This window comes from Oculina patagonica, chromosome 2 (genome assembly GCF_052425735.1).
Source record: "Oculina patagonica isolate OP01 chromosome 2, crgOcupat, whole genome shotgun sequence".
In the NCBI taxonomy this organism is placed as follows: domain Eukaryota; kingdom Metazoa; phylum Cnidaria; class Anthozoa; order Scleractinia; family Oculinidae; genus Oculina; species Oculina patagonica.
Window position 1 is genome coordinate 28,008,860 of NC_135759.1, and position 12,111 is coordinate 28,020,970.

The 12,111-nt window shown below is 37.8% G+C and overlaps 2 protein-coding genes across 3 annotated transcripts; both read right to left on the reverse strand.

Annotated features, from left to right (window-relative positions):
* Positions 1–4,215: 4,215 nt before the first annotated feature.
* On the reverse strand, positions 4,216–8,064 carry LOC144641926 (uncharacterized). 2 transcript variants are annotated; one of them, XM_078500942.1, is made up of 5 exons: positions 8,034–8,064; positions 7,691–7,945; positions 6,933–6,994; positions 6,281–6,370; positions 4,216–5,192 (listed from the first exon to the last, which is right to left on the reverse strand). In XM_078500942.1, exons 2-5 carry the CDS (start codon positions 7,903–7,905, stop codon positions 4,828–4,830), a joined length of 732 nt encoding a protein of 243 aa, XP_078357068.1. In that variant the 5' UTR covers positions 7,906–7,945; positions 8,034–8,064; the 3' UTR covers positions 4,216–4,827. The 2 variants fall into 2 exon arrangements, with proteins under 2 accessions (XP_078357068.1, XP_078357069.1); XM_078500943.1 differs by lacking the exons at positions 6,281–6,370; positions 8,034–8,064 and having other exon boundaries at positions 7,691–8,027.
* An 826-nt stretch (positions 8,065–8,890) lies between these two features.
* Positions 8,891–11,216, reverse strand: LOC144641927 (uncharacterized). The gene is made up of 3 exons (XM_078500945.1): positions 10,265–11,216; positions 10,026–10,137; positions 8,891–9,431 (listed from the first exon to the last, which is right to left on the reverse strand). Exons 1-3 carry the CDS (start codon positions 11,214–11,216, stop codon positions 9,341–9,343), a joined length of 1,155 nt encoding a protein of 384 aa, XP_078357071.1. The 3' UTR covers positions 8,891–9,340.
* Positions 11,217–12,111: the final 895 nt, after the last annotated feature.

The window sequence follows — 12,111 nt, forward strand, 5'->3', positions numbered from 1 at the left end:
AATGGAATATGGAAAACGTATTAGGTTCTGACTCGTACGTACAAATTGAATAAATTTGGATAAATTAAAACGAGAGGGTATTCTTTGTAAACAGTAAATTGTACTTAAAATGAAAAGGAACAACTTCGTTATTTAGTTTTCGGGTTTGTTTTGTTTGCTTGATGACGCTATTAACAACGATAATGAGAAACACGTGAAATTTTGAAATGCATATCAATGGTTACTCTAGTGCTCTCCAAGCATAAGTGGAAAGTATCTGAAATTAATGTATAATCTGATAAAATGCTAGCCAAAGTAGAAGGCATCACAGCTGTGCATTTTTGTGCTCGCTAATGCAAAATCTTAAACAATCTTGACACATATGAAAGACACATAAAAACACTTGACTGTTATTGTTTCAGTAAACGACCTTCTAATACAATCAAATTCATACAAGGCGAACGAAAAACGGAGTACTGAGGCATAAACTAATAACCACACTACGACTATTACAGCATTGCAAACTGGCTTTTATTCCATGGTTCAAGGTAATGAAATATCCCAAGCTTTAAGTTTTCTAAATATGAAAATAAACAGGTTTAAAAAAGGCGTGGGGGTGAATTAATATTTACACCTCTAGCCAAAACATTTAGCTCCACCTCAACTCCTCCTTAAAGTAGTAATTAAACGTCTTCGGTGATGCATGAAGAAAAATAAAAAGTAGATCAAATTTATTGATTTACCGCTGACTTTTTTGGCGAAAGAATGAGTCTGTTTCTTATGGAACTTTGAAAAAATAGTGTCTATGTTGACCTAAATATTGTAAACTGCGCATGCATGGTATGTCGGTGTTGCAAAAGTTTTAGTTTTCACTTTTGCTGTGTGAATTAACCAGTTTAGTTAATAGGATTGCTCTTCGAAAACATTTTTCATTTTGATAAACACTTGCTCGCCTTATAACTTCTCTGATAAGTGTTCTTTTGGAATTTATGCTAAACAGTAGCTTGTTCGTTTCCAAAAAGGGAAAACAGAATGATTTAAATGTATGCTAATATCTTCTTAAAAAAAGTTTTTTCCCATCTTATACTGAATTCACGATCATTTTAAGGCCGCCATTTAAAAAGCTCCCTCGTTTTGCTAGTGACATGGGATGAACGTAGACAAGAGATCGGCCTAGTTTCTGGGCAGTTTGCATTATTTTTTGGTATCCGTCATTACCAACAAGTCTGTCGCTTTTTCTTCGCATGTTAAAAAAGTAGCCGCCGTAGTTCCTTTAACGACATCAGCTTGTTCCACAATGAAATCAATCATATTCTTGTTTCAACCTGCGGTAATTATACCTTTCTTTACTTTTGACCGCTTTTGGGGTGTTCCGCAAGAGACCTCTGCGATTTGGTTGCACAAATCAACACTTTTAGTAATATACTGTTGTCTAAGTTCATTTAGAGCTCTTTCTATAGCTCATCGCCGCCTTAAAAATTATCTGATGAAAACAAAATTTGATGACTCCTGAAAGAGAGTGGACATTTGTTCACAACAAACCTTATTACGGCCTCCCGAGGAAAAAAATAGTGAGTTCTTATTACCCGGGAGGAGGCTTGTATGGGCGAATTTTGACCGGGATCATGAGTACAGACCGAACGCAGTGAAGTCTTTAATCACTATCGAGGGCAAGATTTTTTCATACTGACCGACTAACCTCGGTTGATAAGACGTTTATTATAGTATATGGCAAAAAAAGAAAACTAAAATCGTTTAAAATAGACGGTTCTTTTTTCACTGTCTTTTGCTTGCGAACGGAGATGGAAAAATTGGACAAATAAAGTCAAGCTCACTGTCAGGTATGTTTTTTATTTCTCTAGCCTCTTTCATCGACTGAAAAAAATAGTTCTTACAGGCGTTTGAGTCGGTTTTAGATGTGTTGAGTACTCTCTGGCTTCTGGGCTTGCAGTTGACTTCGCAATTTCGTCTCCAGCTGGTGTTTTGACTGCATACCTGCATGAGCTGACGTTAAATTTGCCTGTTTGCTCGTTCTCTTCTTCTTTTTCAGCTTCTTTATTTCTACCATTTTTAGCATATTTAGCAAAAACAATTCTCTGATAAAAATGAAATGTTCACGAGCGTAGGAAAAAGGAAAAAATCCGAGTCCCCACCACGGTGAATCGAACCCATGGCCTCCCAGATACCGGTTGGGCGCTCTAACCTTTAAGCTACAAGGGACTATGCAAGTCTATGCTTTTGTATTTTTCGGTTGGCAATTTTCTCGCCGCAAAGTTAACAGCTAGACCGGTCTAAACGAAAAAAACCTAGACCGTGGTCAATATTGATATTAGTCATTAAAATTTGCGAATTTGGTAGTTCCCAGTCCTTGTGAGACGCGCCCATATAACAATATAGATTGTTCCCAAGGGAAACAATAAATTTTCTTTCCCGAAAATTTCAATATTGCGATTCGAGGGAAACATTCGAGGGAAACATAATAAACTGGTTTCTCGAGGGAACAGTCATTAAGTGTTTTGTTATATAGAGCACGACGAAGGTTCAGAAAAATGGCGCTCGTCGATCAACATTCGCGGGCAACATTGCAATATTACCCTCTGACGTCATGGATTTTGCCAATAAGAGCGTGCGCTGTTGGAAAAAATTGTAGCTATATAACAATATCAGTTGTAACAGTTGGCCAATCATAGAGGCCAAAGATCAAGAATTTCTAATGTTGATGGAAATGATGATTGTTGTCGCGGAAAGGTGCCTAACACTTTGGCCTTTTCTGGAGATTAAGTCTATGTCTCGTTTTTTTTTTTTTTTTTTTTTTTTTTTTTTTTCATATTGGGCTAAATCCAGGGCTTAGACAACAGCTTCCTTAAAGGCTGCCAGAAAGTTTGTCTTAATGAGCTGCCTTAGGAGTCTAGTGAGATCCAAGCAAACAGAAATGAATATTTATCTTGCGGTGTTACAACTCTCGATTTGTATTCCGGGTGAAATACCATTAAATTTAATCAGTATCATTTGACCAATTAAAGAGTTCTTCTAATTTGTCCTTATAAAGGTGTCTTCTATTAATTGCATATTATTCCTGAGTGCCGTGGCTGATTTAAAATAACAACAAAATATCGAATAAAATCATATTCCTATATCACTGCTAGTGTGTAAATAATACGGGTACAAGACTCAACTGCGACACCTTACACTCCACACCTCAACTCTTAAATATGTTGTATGTAAAAAAAATAAATTATATGCTTTTACACAAAATAGGCAGTGAACGGTCAACTAAAGTTAAGTACAACAAGATTAAACACTTGAAATGAAGAACATTGCTGTCGCCATCGTCTTAAATGTTCTGCTTGCTTCGATTGCATTTGGGGAAGACACGAACGAGCTGAGAATACAGTCTCTAATTCTCACGAAAATTAAAGATATGGTATTAAGCAGTGAAACTGTTAAGTCAGGATCGGGAAAGGTTCCAACAAATTCAGGGTAAGTTAAGAGTTTTTAGTGAAGAGACGAGAGTCTTTAAGATGAAAAAGAATAGAAAACGTTTTTGTTTAAGAGGTTAAATATCTCCAATTTAGAAATTATTATCAAAAAAGTTCGCTCCAAATATTATGCTCTGGTGAATAACGTAAGAATCGTGTGCAACTGTGCCCTTAAGCTTGGCAAGGGCAAAATATTCTTGTCTGCAAAATATAAAGCAAGCTTGCAGCCACGTTATTGCTTTCGACCATCTGTAATTCGCATACACAGTGTTTAGAGGCAACCTAAAAGAGTGACTGGTTCTTAGAGAAAAGAACCTGAATCTGGTTTGGAAGGTTTGTTTTATCTGGGCATTTTGTACATGTTAAGTTAAAGTTAACTTGAAAAGTTTGATAAAATTTTCCTTTATTACAGGAAAAGAACTCCTCAAAAGGGAAAACAGTACGCGAAGAGCAACGTGGTAAAAAGGTACGCTAGTCCACAATGGACGTATGGGTACCCATGGCCGTGGCCACGTCAAAACGATCAACCACAACAGTCGCGCATGTCGTCAAGGGCCCCAGCAGGATCCAAAGGGAGACAGCATTAATTACTCATTCTACTCGAAATTTAATGAACCTGTCGTTGTCTCGGGGATGCACACTTTCATCGGTAATCTAATCTATTCATCAGAGTCATGGTGAATTTGAAATGCTACTACCCCTGACTTAAGCTTAGTGTCTTAATGTGAGCAATAAAGCAAACAATGACATCTGAATAAGAACTTTCCACAGGTTTTAGCACTTTTTAATGAAACAGCTTCTGTTTTCTCTTATACCTATTTTATCCTTCTACGAAACTGAAACACATAAGAAAACATCTGTCACACTGTGCAACATGCATGTCATGCGCTGGACGCTTACCGTAAAACTTACAAAATACTCCTCCGTGAAAACCAGTCCCGTTTTTGGCACGCGTCGCCTTAAAAGGCAATAACCACTGTGGTCTCAAGAGCCAATTTATTTCTTGGGATTTAATTTGTGTTTTTTCAATATACGCTTACGGCACGCGTCGCCTTAAAAGGCAATAACCACTGTGGTCTCAAGCGCCAATTTATTTCTTGGGATTTTAATTTGTTTTCCTTCAATATACATCTTAGCCTTCTGGGGTTAGAGCAAACCAGTCATCGGGGCCACAATCAAAATAGCCTTTACTTTATTATCTTACTAGTTAGTCGTCTTTGCATCCTAAAAGGTAATATATGTGGGTGTTGTCGTTTCTGTGTCTGTGAGCAATTGTCTTTAAAAATGTGGCGGAAAAGAGGTTCAAGGCGATGAGGCATACTTTACCATTCAAATTAATAATTGAATGTCAAATCAAAACTTTGATATCTTAGTGCACCCTTAATGGTCCATCTTGTAACGGTGCGTAATCATGGCCACTGTATGGTCCACTGAAATAAGGGTGCGGAGTGACCATGTAAAAGTAGAGCGGTCCTCTGAAGAATGAAGGTGACAGGGGTCCTTGAGATCGCTTACAGTGGCAGCAGTGACAACAGCATGGGCAACAGTGACAGCAGTGGCAACAGTGGCAGCAGTGGCAGCAAGGACAGCAATGATGATGGTGATGATGAACATGATGACAACACTGATGGCAACACGGAGTAGGACAACATGGACAACAGCAAGGACAGCAGCATGGCTCCTCTGGTTTCTTCTTCGGCGCTTCCTCTGCACCGGGTATCGGACACCAGCAACCTAAAGGATACAGGAATTTATAGATAAGACAGTTGGCGTAAGAATCCATTTGAAAGATGAAAAGGATTTGCCTTTTAAACGAAACACAACCAGGTGCATTTTAGTGTAATTAAAAAATTACATGCAACGTAGGGAGCCTTGGTTGCATAGATTTTATTACGGTTTCCATAAATGTTTTTCAATGCTGTCTTACCTTCATCCCAACGATGTCAGTTCTTTAAGGATTGAATTTTTTTTATTTTGTAAACGCTAACTATTTAACAATAACCCAGGATTCAACGTGCGTCGAGGGTTAAATTTCTCTTGTATGCAAGTGCTTTTTAGTGCTTGCGTATTGTGGTGTTTGAGATTAGTCGACATCAAAAGTTGAGGACAGAAACTCTAACTGAAAAGGTACATACTGAAATTAAAATTCACGCTAATCCTAGATAAGCTTATTCTTGGCTGAACAACCCGGATCTCGCCTTGGACAGTGTTAGCCCAGCGGAATATTTTATTGATTTTCCTATCAGCCAATTAAATGCTTCCACCTTGTTCTTCGCTTGATTAAATTAATTCAATATCACTGTGACAAGTCACAGACTTGAGAATCCATAGTTAAATCCATAGCTAACTAAGAGGTTATCAATTTCATGCCGCATGCATTAAGTTCGCTGTTAAAGCTTGGTTTACACGTAGGACGCACGGGGCATAAGCATAAGCACAAGCACAAGGGTATTCACACTTACGATAAGCATAAGCACAAGGCGACAGTATTCAGTAACTGGTTCAACATTGTGCTTATGCTTATGCGTCGTAGGTGCAAACCAGCTATAAGAGGCACCCCATAGGCTTATAAAGGTCCACTTATGCTTGAATCATTCCAGTTTTCTTAAGCAACGCAAGCCAAGTGCAAAAAACATGAAAAAGGAGACACTTCCTTTTCCACGATTACGCTGATGCTTGCTGTTGTTCCTGCGCCACACCCGGTTTACGTGCTTATGCTTATTATTGCGTTGTACGTGTAACCAAGCACTAACAGTTGTACTCGGTGTTAACGTCGTCACGCTCGTTCTACATCATGGTCATGCGGATAGAAATTGACAAACCTTCATCGCATTCATGGTGACAACATTCGCATTCGCAATGTGGCATGCAGCCACCAACACATGGCTGACAACTATGGCAAATGTGGCATCCTGAAAAACAAATTGATACTTAAACATGGTTTACAGCCAACTTCTATGGAGACATGCGTGGCCTAGTGGCTAGAGTTATCCGAAGGTCCTTGGTTCAAATCCTCCTCCCTGAATGACTTTATGAATTTTTGTTCAAAGCTCCCAACTCATCATCCACGCTTTTTAAAAGCCAACTGGCCTGCCTCCCGGCAGTTTAGCTTTTTATCAAGTATTGACTTATTTACAATATTTATTTGTTTGTTAAAGCGCCACAATATAAACTACTTATATTTTTTTAAATTAAATGCCAAACGTTAGCCAATGAAGTTGTTAATAATCCGATTAAGCCAATTATTTAATTAATCGTATAAGGTGGGACATGTAATTGAACAGTCAAGCCTAAGACGCATTTTAAACTCTTTAGCATAAAACTCCGAATGAAGTTTCAAATAATAAGGTAATTGGTAGCTCAATTAGCTTAAACAACAGAAGCCAGTGAAGAAAACTAACAATAGTGTGGTAATACAGTACTGAAATGGAGAAAGACAATCAGATCAGAAGAAACTATATATCTAAAGCATACCATTTCGTTTTCCCTTAGCTCTTCCTACATCACTGCTTGGTCCTTTAGTGAAGGACTCGGGTCTGCAAATAGAAAGCATGAAGTACTTCAGTCCAGCACAGTACAGACAGCACAGATCAAAAATCATATTACCGACAACTAGTTCTGATTACAAAGGAAGTATGACAGTGGTAGCTTTTGAATTCTATAGTAGAAGTAGAAGTAGAACTTAATAAACGAATATCCCCCCCCCCCCCCCCTGGATTTTCCACATTTACACCTAAAGCCTGTGGCATACAAAACGTATACTGTTGATGAGACTACATAGTTTACTCGTGCTAATTAAAGATACAACTTGTTCTTTAGTAACGTAACAATGAAATATAGTTCAAGTTTAAGCTAGATTTTCAACTAATTTAGAAATAATCAGATATGCTCATTATTTAGTTCATTTCGTTTACAATTTATTTACCAAATCTATAAACATATCTTGCAAGGAGGAAAACCCTCTCCTTTTTCCACAGGTCAGTGATTTTTGTGTCTTTAAATTACAATGGTCGATGGTCTCTTGACATATGCATTTTTCGTTATTTCACAACCAACTTCAAAGCGGCCTTTCCTTGGTCGCCTTTTTTAAATCCATTTTTCACTGTTTAAATTTATTTTTATTATTTCTGTCTTAATTTATATCAACTACCTTTTAAAATATCATCAAAGTTTTTCAATATATAGGAACGCAAAACGCATAAACAAACTATGAGAGAATGAAATCATCCTACCTTATAACACTTGTTGCTGTTTGTAGCTTCCCAGATGTCCTCCTTGTAGAAAATCCTTCGTTAGTTTTCAAGTTACCATCTTTCCGTCCAATTGCGCTTATTTTTGGGAAAACCGAGGGTCTTTTGTTATTCCTGTGAAAAACTCCTTCAGAAACGACGGCGGCATAGAATATGACAGTCGAAAATAAAACATTTACGATGATTTTCTGTTTCATTTCCTTCTAGATAAGTCCCATGTTTTCTTACAACTGGGTCCTATTGGAAAAATTGCATGGTCGAAATTATATTTTTACCTATGGATCAATACAATTTCGTTTCCATACGAGTAAATTATAAATCTTACATCACAGCTCCATTCAATGCCCGTCCCTCCTCTTTTATTTTTAACGCTTCAAATAAACCAGGTCATGAAAAATCACACTAGAGTGAATATCATTGGGTTAACATGGCATATCTATTTCTGGTACCAGCGAAGGACGTTTGCTGGTCTTTTTCTTCTCCGTGAAAAGAAACAAACGCCAGCATTCATAGATACACAAACGTGTGATTAAACCAAATTAAAATCTACAGACAGCTTCAAACTTTCGCCTAATTTATCAATCAAAGGTCAATGAAAAGCATTTAGCGAAGAGTCGACGACTTGTCTTTTGAAGCTGGTAGAAAGTGATACAATTTCACGCTGCTTTGCGTTTTGGAATGTAATAATCACGTGCACCTCACGATTTATTTCTCTATGGCCTGGGAGGATCCGTAGTTTCCAGTAAATTCATTGTATTTTTTTTTCAAACCGGAGTCATCGCCAGTCAAAAATCCCTAAAACTATTTTCATTACGACCTCAACAGGTGCAGTAATACCATTCTTCTTCCCATCACTGCAATAATTGATCCGAACACTTCTCGCTAGAGAGAACTCCAAGAATTTGAAAATTTCAAAACATATATAGCACACAGATGGAAAGAAAAGTGGATTATTCTCTGTGAAGAAAGCGAAGTAAATTGCTATGACGACAGACAGGAGGAACAAAGTGAAAGGAAGTATCTGATTTGGGACATGCGCAATAAGACAACTAATCTCTGTAGACCGACTATTACTTCACTGAAGATTTCAATTTGTCTGCGTGTTACAATGTAAGAACCGAAATTACTCAGAAATAAACGCGAGGCATATATTAAAGCATATAGTTACTTTTTATGACCTAACGTTTGCTCCACTTGAAGGAAATCGTAAATAGAAGAAACCTTTCTAAATTTTAATCAACGATAAATATAAAGCATCAGTCTGGCTGAGATCCAGACCGAGTACAATTTAATTAAAAAGTCACGACTGTACTTTTTACTTTATTAAACTTTCTCTGCTTAATTTTTGTTGTTTTACCTATCTGATCTTTAAACTAACAGGTTACTTGCAACAACTTGTCTTTTGGACACTTTAAATGCTGTTCTTTAATATCAGTGTAATTAATTTCCTACATTTGCACTTGAGTAATCGATCTCAAAACATGAGAAACACAAGCACCTGACAAATAACATCTGTTCACAGAGTATTTTCTCGGTACATTCAAAGTTATACCACTAGTATTTACTATTATTATAGTGTAGTCATTTTTTTTAATTTCCTTGCACATCTGTGCCAATTCGATCTACTGCTTCTTAGTAGTGATACCATAACTGAAACGGTGTCACGTGACGACGCAGACGTGCCATATGCTGGTAAAATCTTTTAGAATATGGAACCTTGGTCCTGTTGGTTTAAAATAAATACAATAACCGTTATTGAATTTCATTCATTGTGAAGTCATTTTTTACTTTACTTGTAAAAACTAAGTTATTCTTTTAGCATCTTCCTTTTCTTCATATTTTACTTTACTTGTCTGTTTGTTTGTTTGTTTGTTTGTTCGGTTGTTTGGTTGTTTGGTTGGCTGGTTGGTTGGATTGTTGGATCGTTGGATTGTTGGTGTTTATTTTTGGTTGGTTGGCTGGCTGGCTATTTTCTGCACTCTGAATTTTTAGGTGAAAATTAACTGCAGATTTGCATTGGTTATAAGACATATTGTCAGTTAACATCATTCTTGCCAGAAAGCTTGTTTCTAAAAAACTATGGTTTCCCTCTAGCTATGCCCCTATTTACATGACAAAAATTTAGCCAGTCACGAGCAAGATGAACTAAGAAAAACGTAGCTGAATTAAAAAGTAGCTTGAAACCATTCACCTTGGGCACTAAATTATTTTTGTTTACCATGTTTGCATCTTCAAAAAGGCGGCAAAAATATGTTAAAACCGTTTAGGACCCTCGGGATCCCTTTTCTATGTACAGGAAAATTTAACATAAACTTACCTCTTGAGGAAAGTTTCGACACGTCGATAGGCTGGAAAAAGATACCCTGGTGGAAGTATAAGCTGGCGCCGATCTCCTTTCTCTTCCTTTTTGCTTTTACTTTCTTTTTTACCTGGCTCAGAACAAGCATTAAGAGGATTTGAACTTGAAAAGGCTAACTTTAAGAACAAGAAATAAATTTTAAAGACGAATTTACTTTGATCAGGGTCGTAGCCTGCGAGAAATGAATGATGCATTACCTTCTTTGTCAATTGCAAAAATATCATAGTGATAATCACCGCATTCGGTGGTGTATCCACAGCAACAGCAAGGCGTAACCTGGCAAGGACATCCACATCCCGCTAAACCGCAGCCGCATGGTGTAGCGCAACCACAGGATCCAACACAGCCGTTGCAGAGAGGATCCACAAATCCACATCCACAACCGCATCCCCCTCCACATCCGCAACCGCAGCTGCAAGGCTGAGCACATCCGCAGCCACACATCTGTTGACATCCACAGCAACAGGGCTGTGCACAGGTGCAAGGGCATTCATGAGTGACATGATGAACGTGATGCACGCAACAATCGTGATGCACGCAACAGTCGTGATCGTGTTCGTGGTGATGACAGACGTCTTGATGACAACAACAGCAAGGCTGACAGCAGCAACATGGCTGACAACAACAGCAAGGCTGGCAGCAACAGCAGCAGCCACAGCAGTTGTTGTTTCCGGAATTTTTGTCACCGTTTTTATTATTATTATTATTATTTGTTCCACAGCAACAGCCACACCCACAACAATTATTGTTATTATTGTTGTTGTTTTCGTCCTCGTTCTTGGCATCTGGTTTGTTCTGATCGGCCTGTGTCGTCTGCCGGGAAGGCGGTATAGCAGTCTGACTGGGTTGCTGACTTTGATTTAGCTTCTCGGGCTTATTTTGAAGTAAATGTTGCTGTGCCGCCGGTTTGATTACATCATGAACACTCTGTTGGTTTGGCAAAGACAGAGCTGAGTTAAAATTTTGAGAAGGCGCATTCTTTACCATTGGAGGTCCAAGTCGTAGACTCGGATTTCTCAAAACCTGGTTACCACGAGACTGAACACGGGGTTGTTGATTATTTCCATACACCGGATTAGGAGCAATTGCATTGTCAGTTGTCAAAACGGCACTTAGGATAGCCAACATCCATATAGACAGAAATGCCATTTCTGAGGATCTCAAATGAATCGTGTGAAAAGTGGGATGTGCAAATCACTTAAGTCAAATTGAAAAGGTGGGTAATAGCGCATTACCTCATAAAACTACCCGTTTAATCACTTCAAAAATCGCTTTAGCTTGTTGACATGTACTGTGAGACAATAGAAACCTGACAGATCTACAAACCGAAAACAATGCGATTTGTGGTTTTGTCGACACTAAGTCAATAAAAACGTTTATAATTTTGGTAGTTAATATATTGTAAGAAACGATGCACGTACTAGAAGATCGTACGGCGGTGAGATCTTAAAGCACTGCAGTTAAAACATGTTTCAAAATCTTCAGTAGCCTTTACCTCTAGCAGGTCATGAGAACGAAAGGTTGTAACAGTGTAGAAATAAGAGATAAATCACACTCAGGAATTAATTCCTTCACGGTGAATTATCACGATATATGAAAACTAAGGAGAAGTTTTATACAGATCACTAAAAGGAAAGGTTTATTTTGCCACAAGTTAATTTAGCCTTTTGTTGGAAGAAGAAAGCCAGTAAGCGATTAGCTAAATAGTTCTAACGTTACAATGCATGCCGCTGCACAATCAAACGAATATTGGAGTCCATTGAGATAACAGTGAAACTCTCGTTCTCCAGGTAAAATTTCCGTGCATGATAAATGAAGTTCATTGTACGGCAGGTTTGACTGTTTTCATAAAACAACACCTGTTTGTAACCTAAAATACTGAACTGTTTTTATGAAATTGACTTTTTATATAATTTTAGTTTCATCTACAAACTGTGATTTTCTAAAAAACCTCAGCTTTTTCAAAGTAGGTAACCACTTACAAATAGACCTAATAGAGAGTTTACATATGACGTCACAGCAGCCATATTGGTGTTCCAAAACA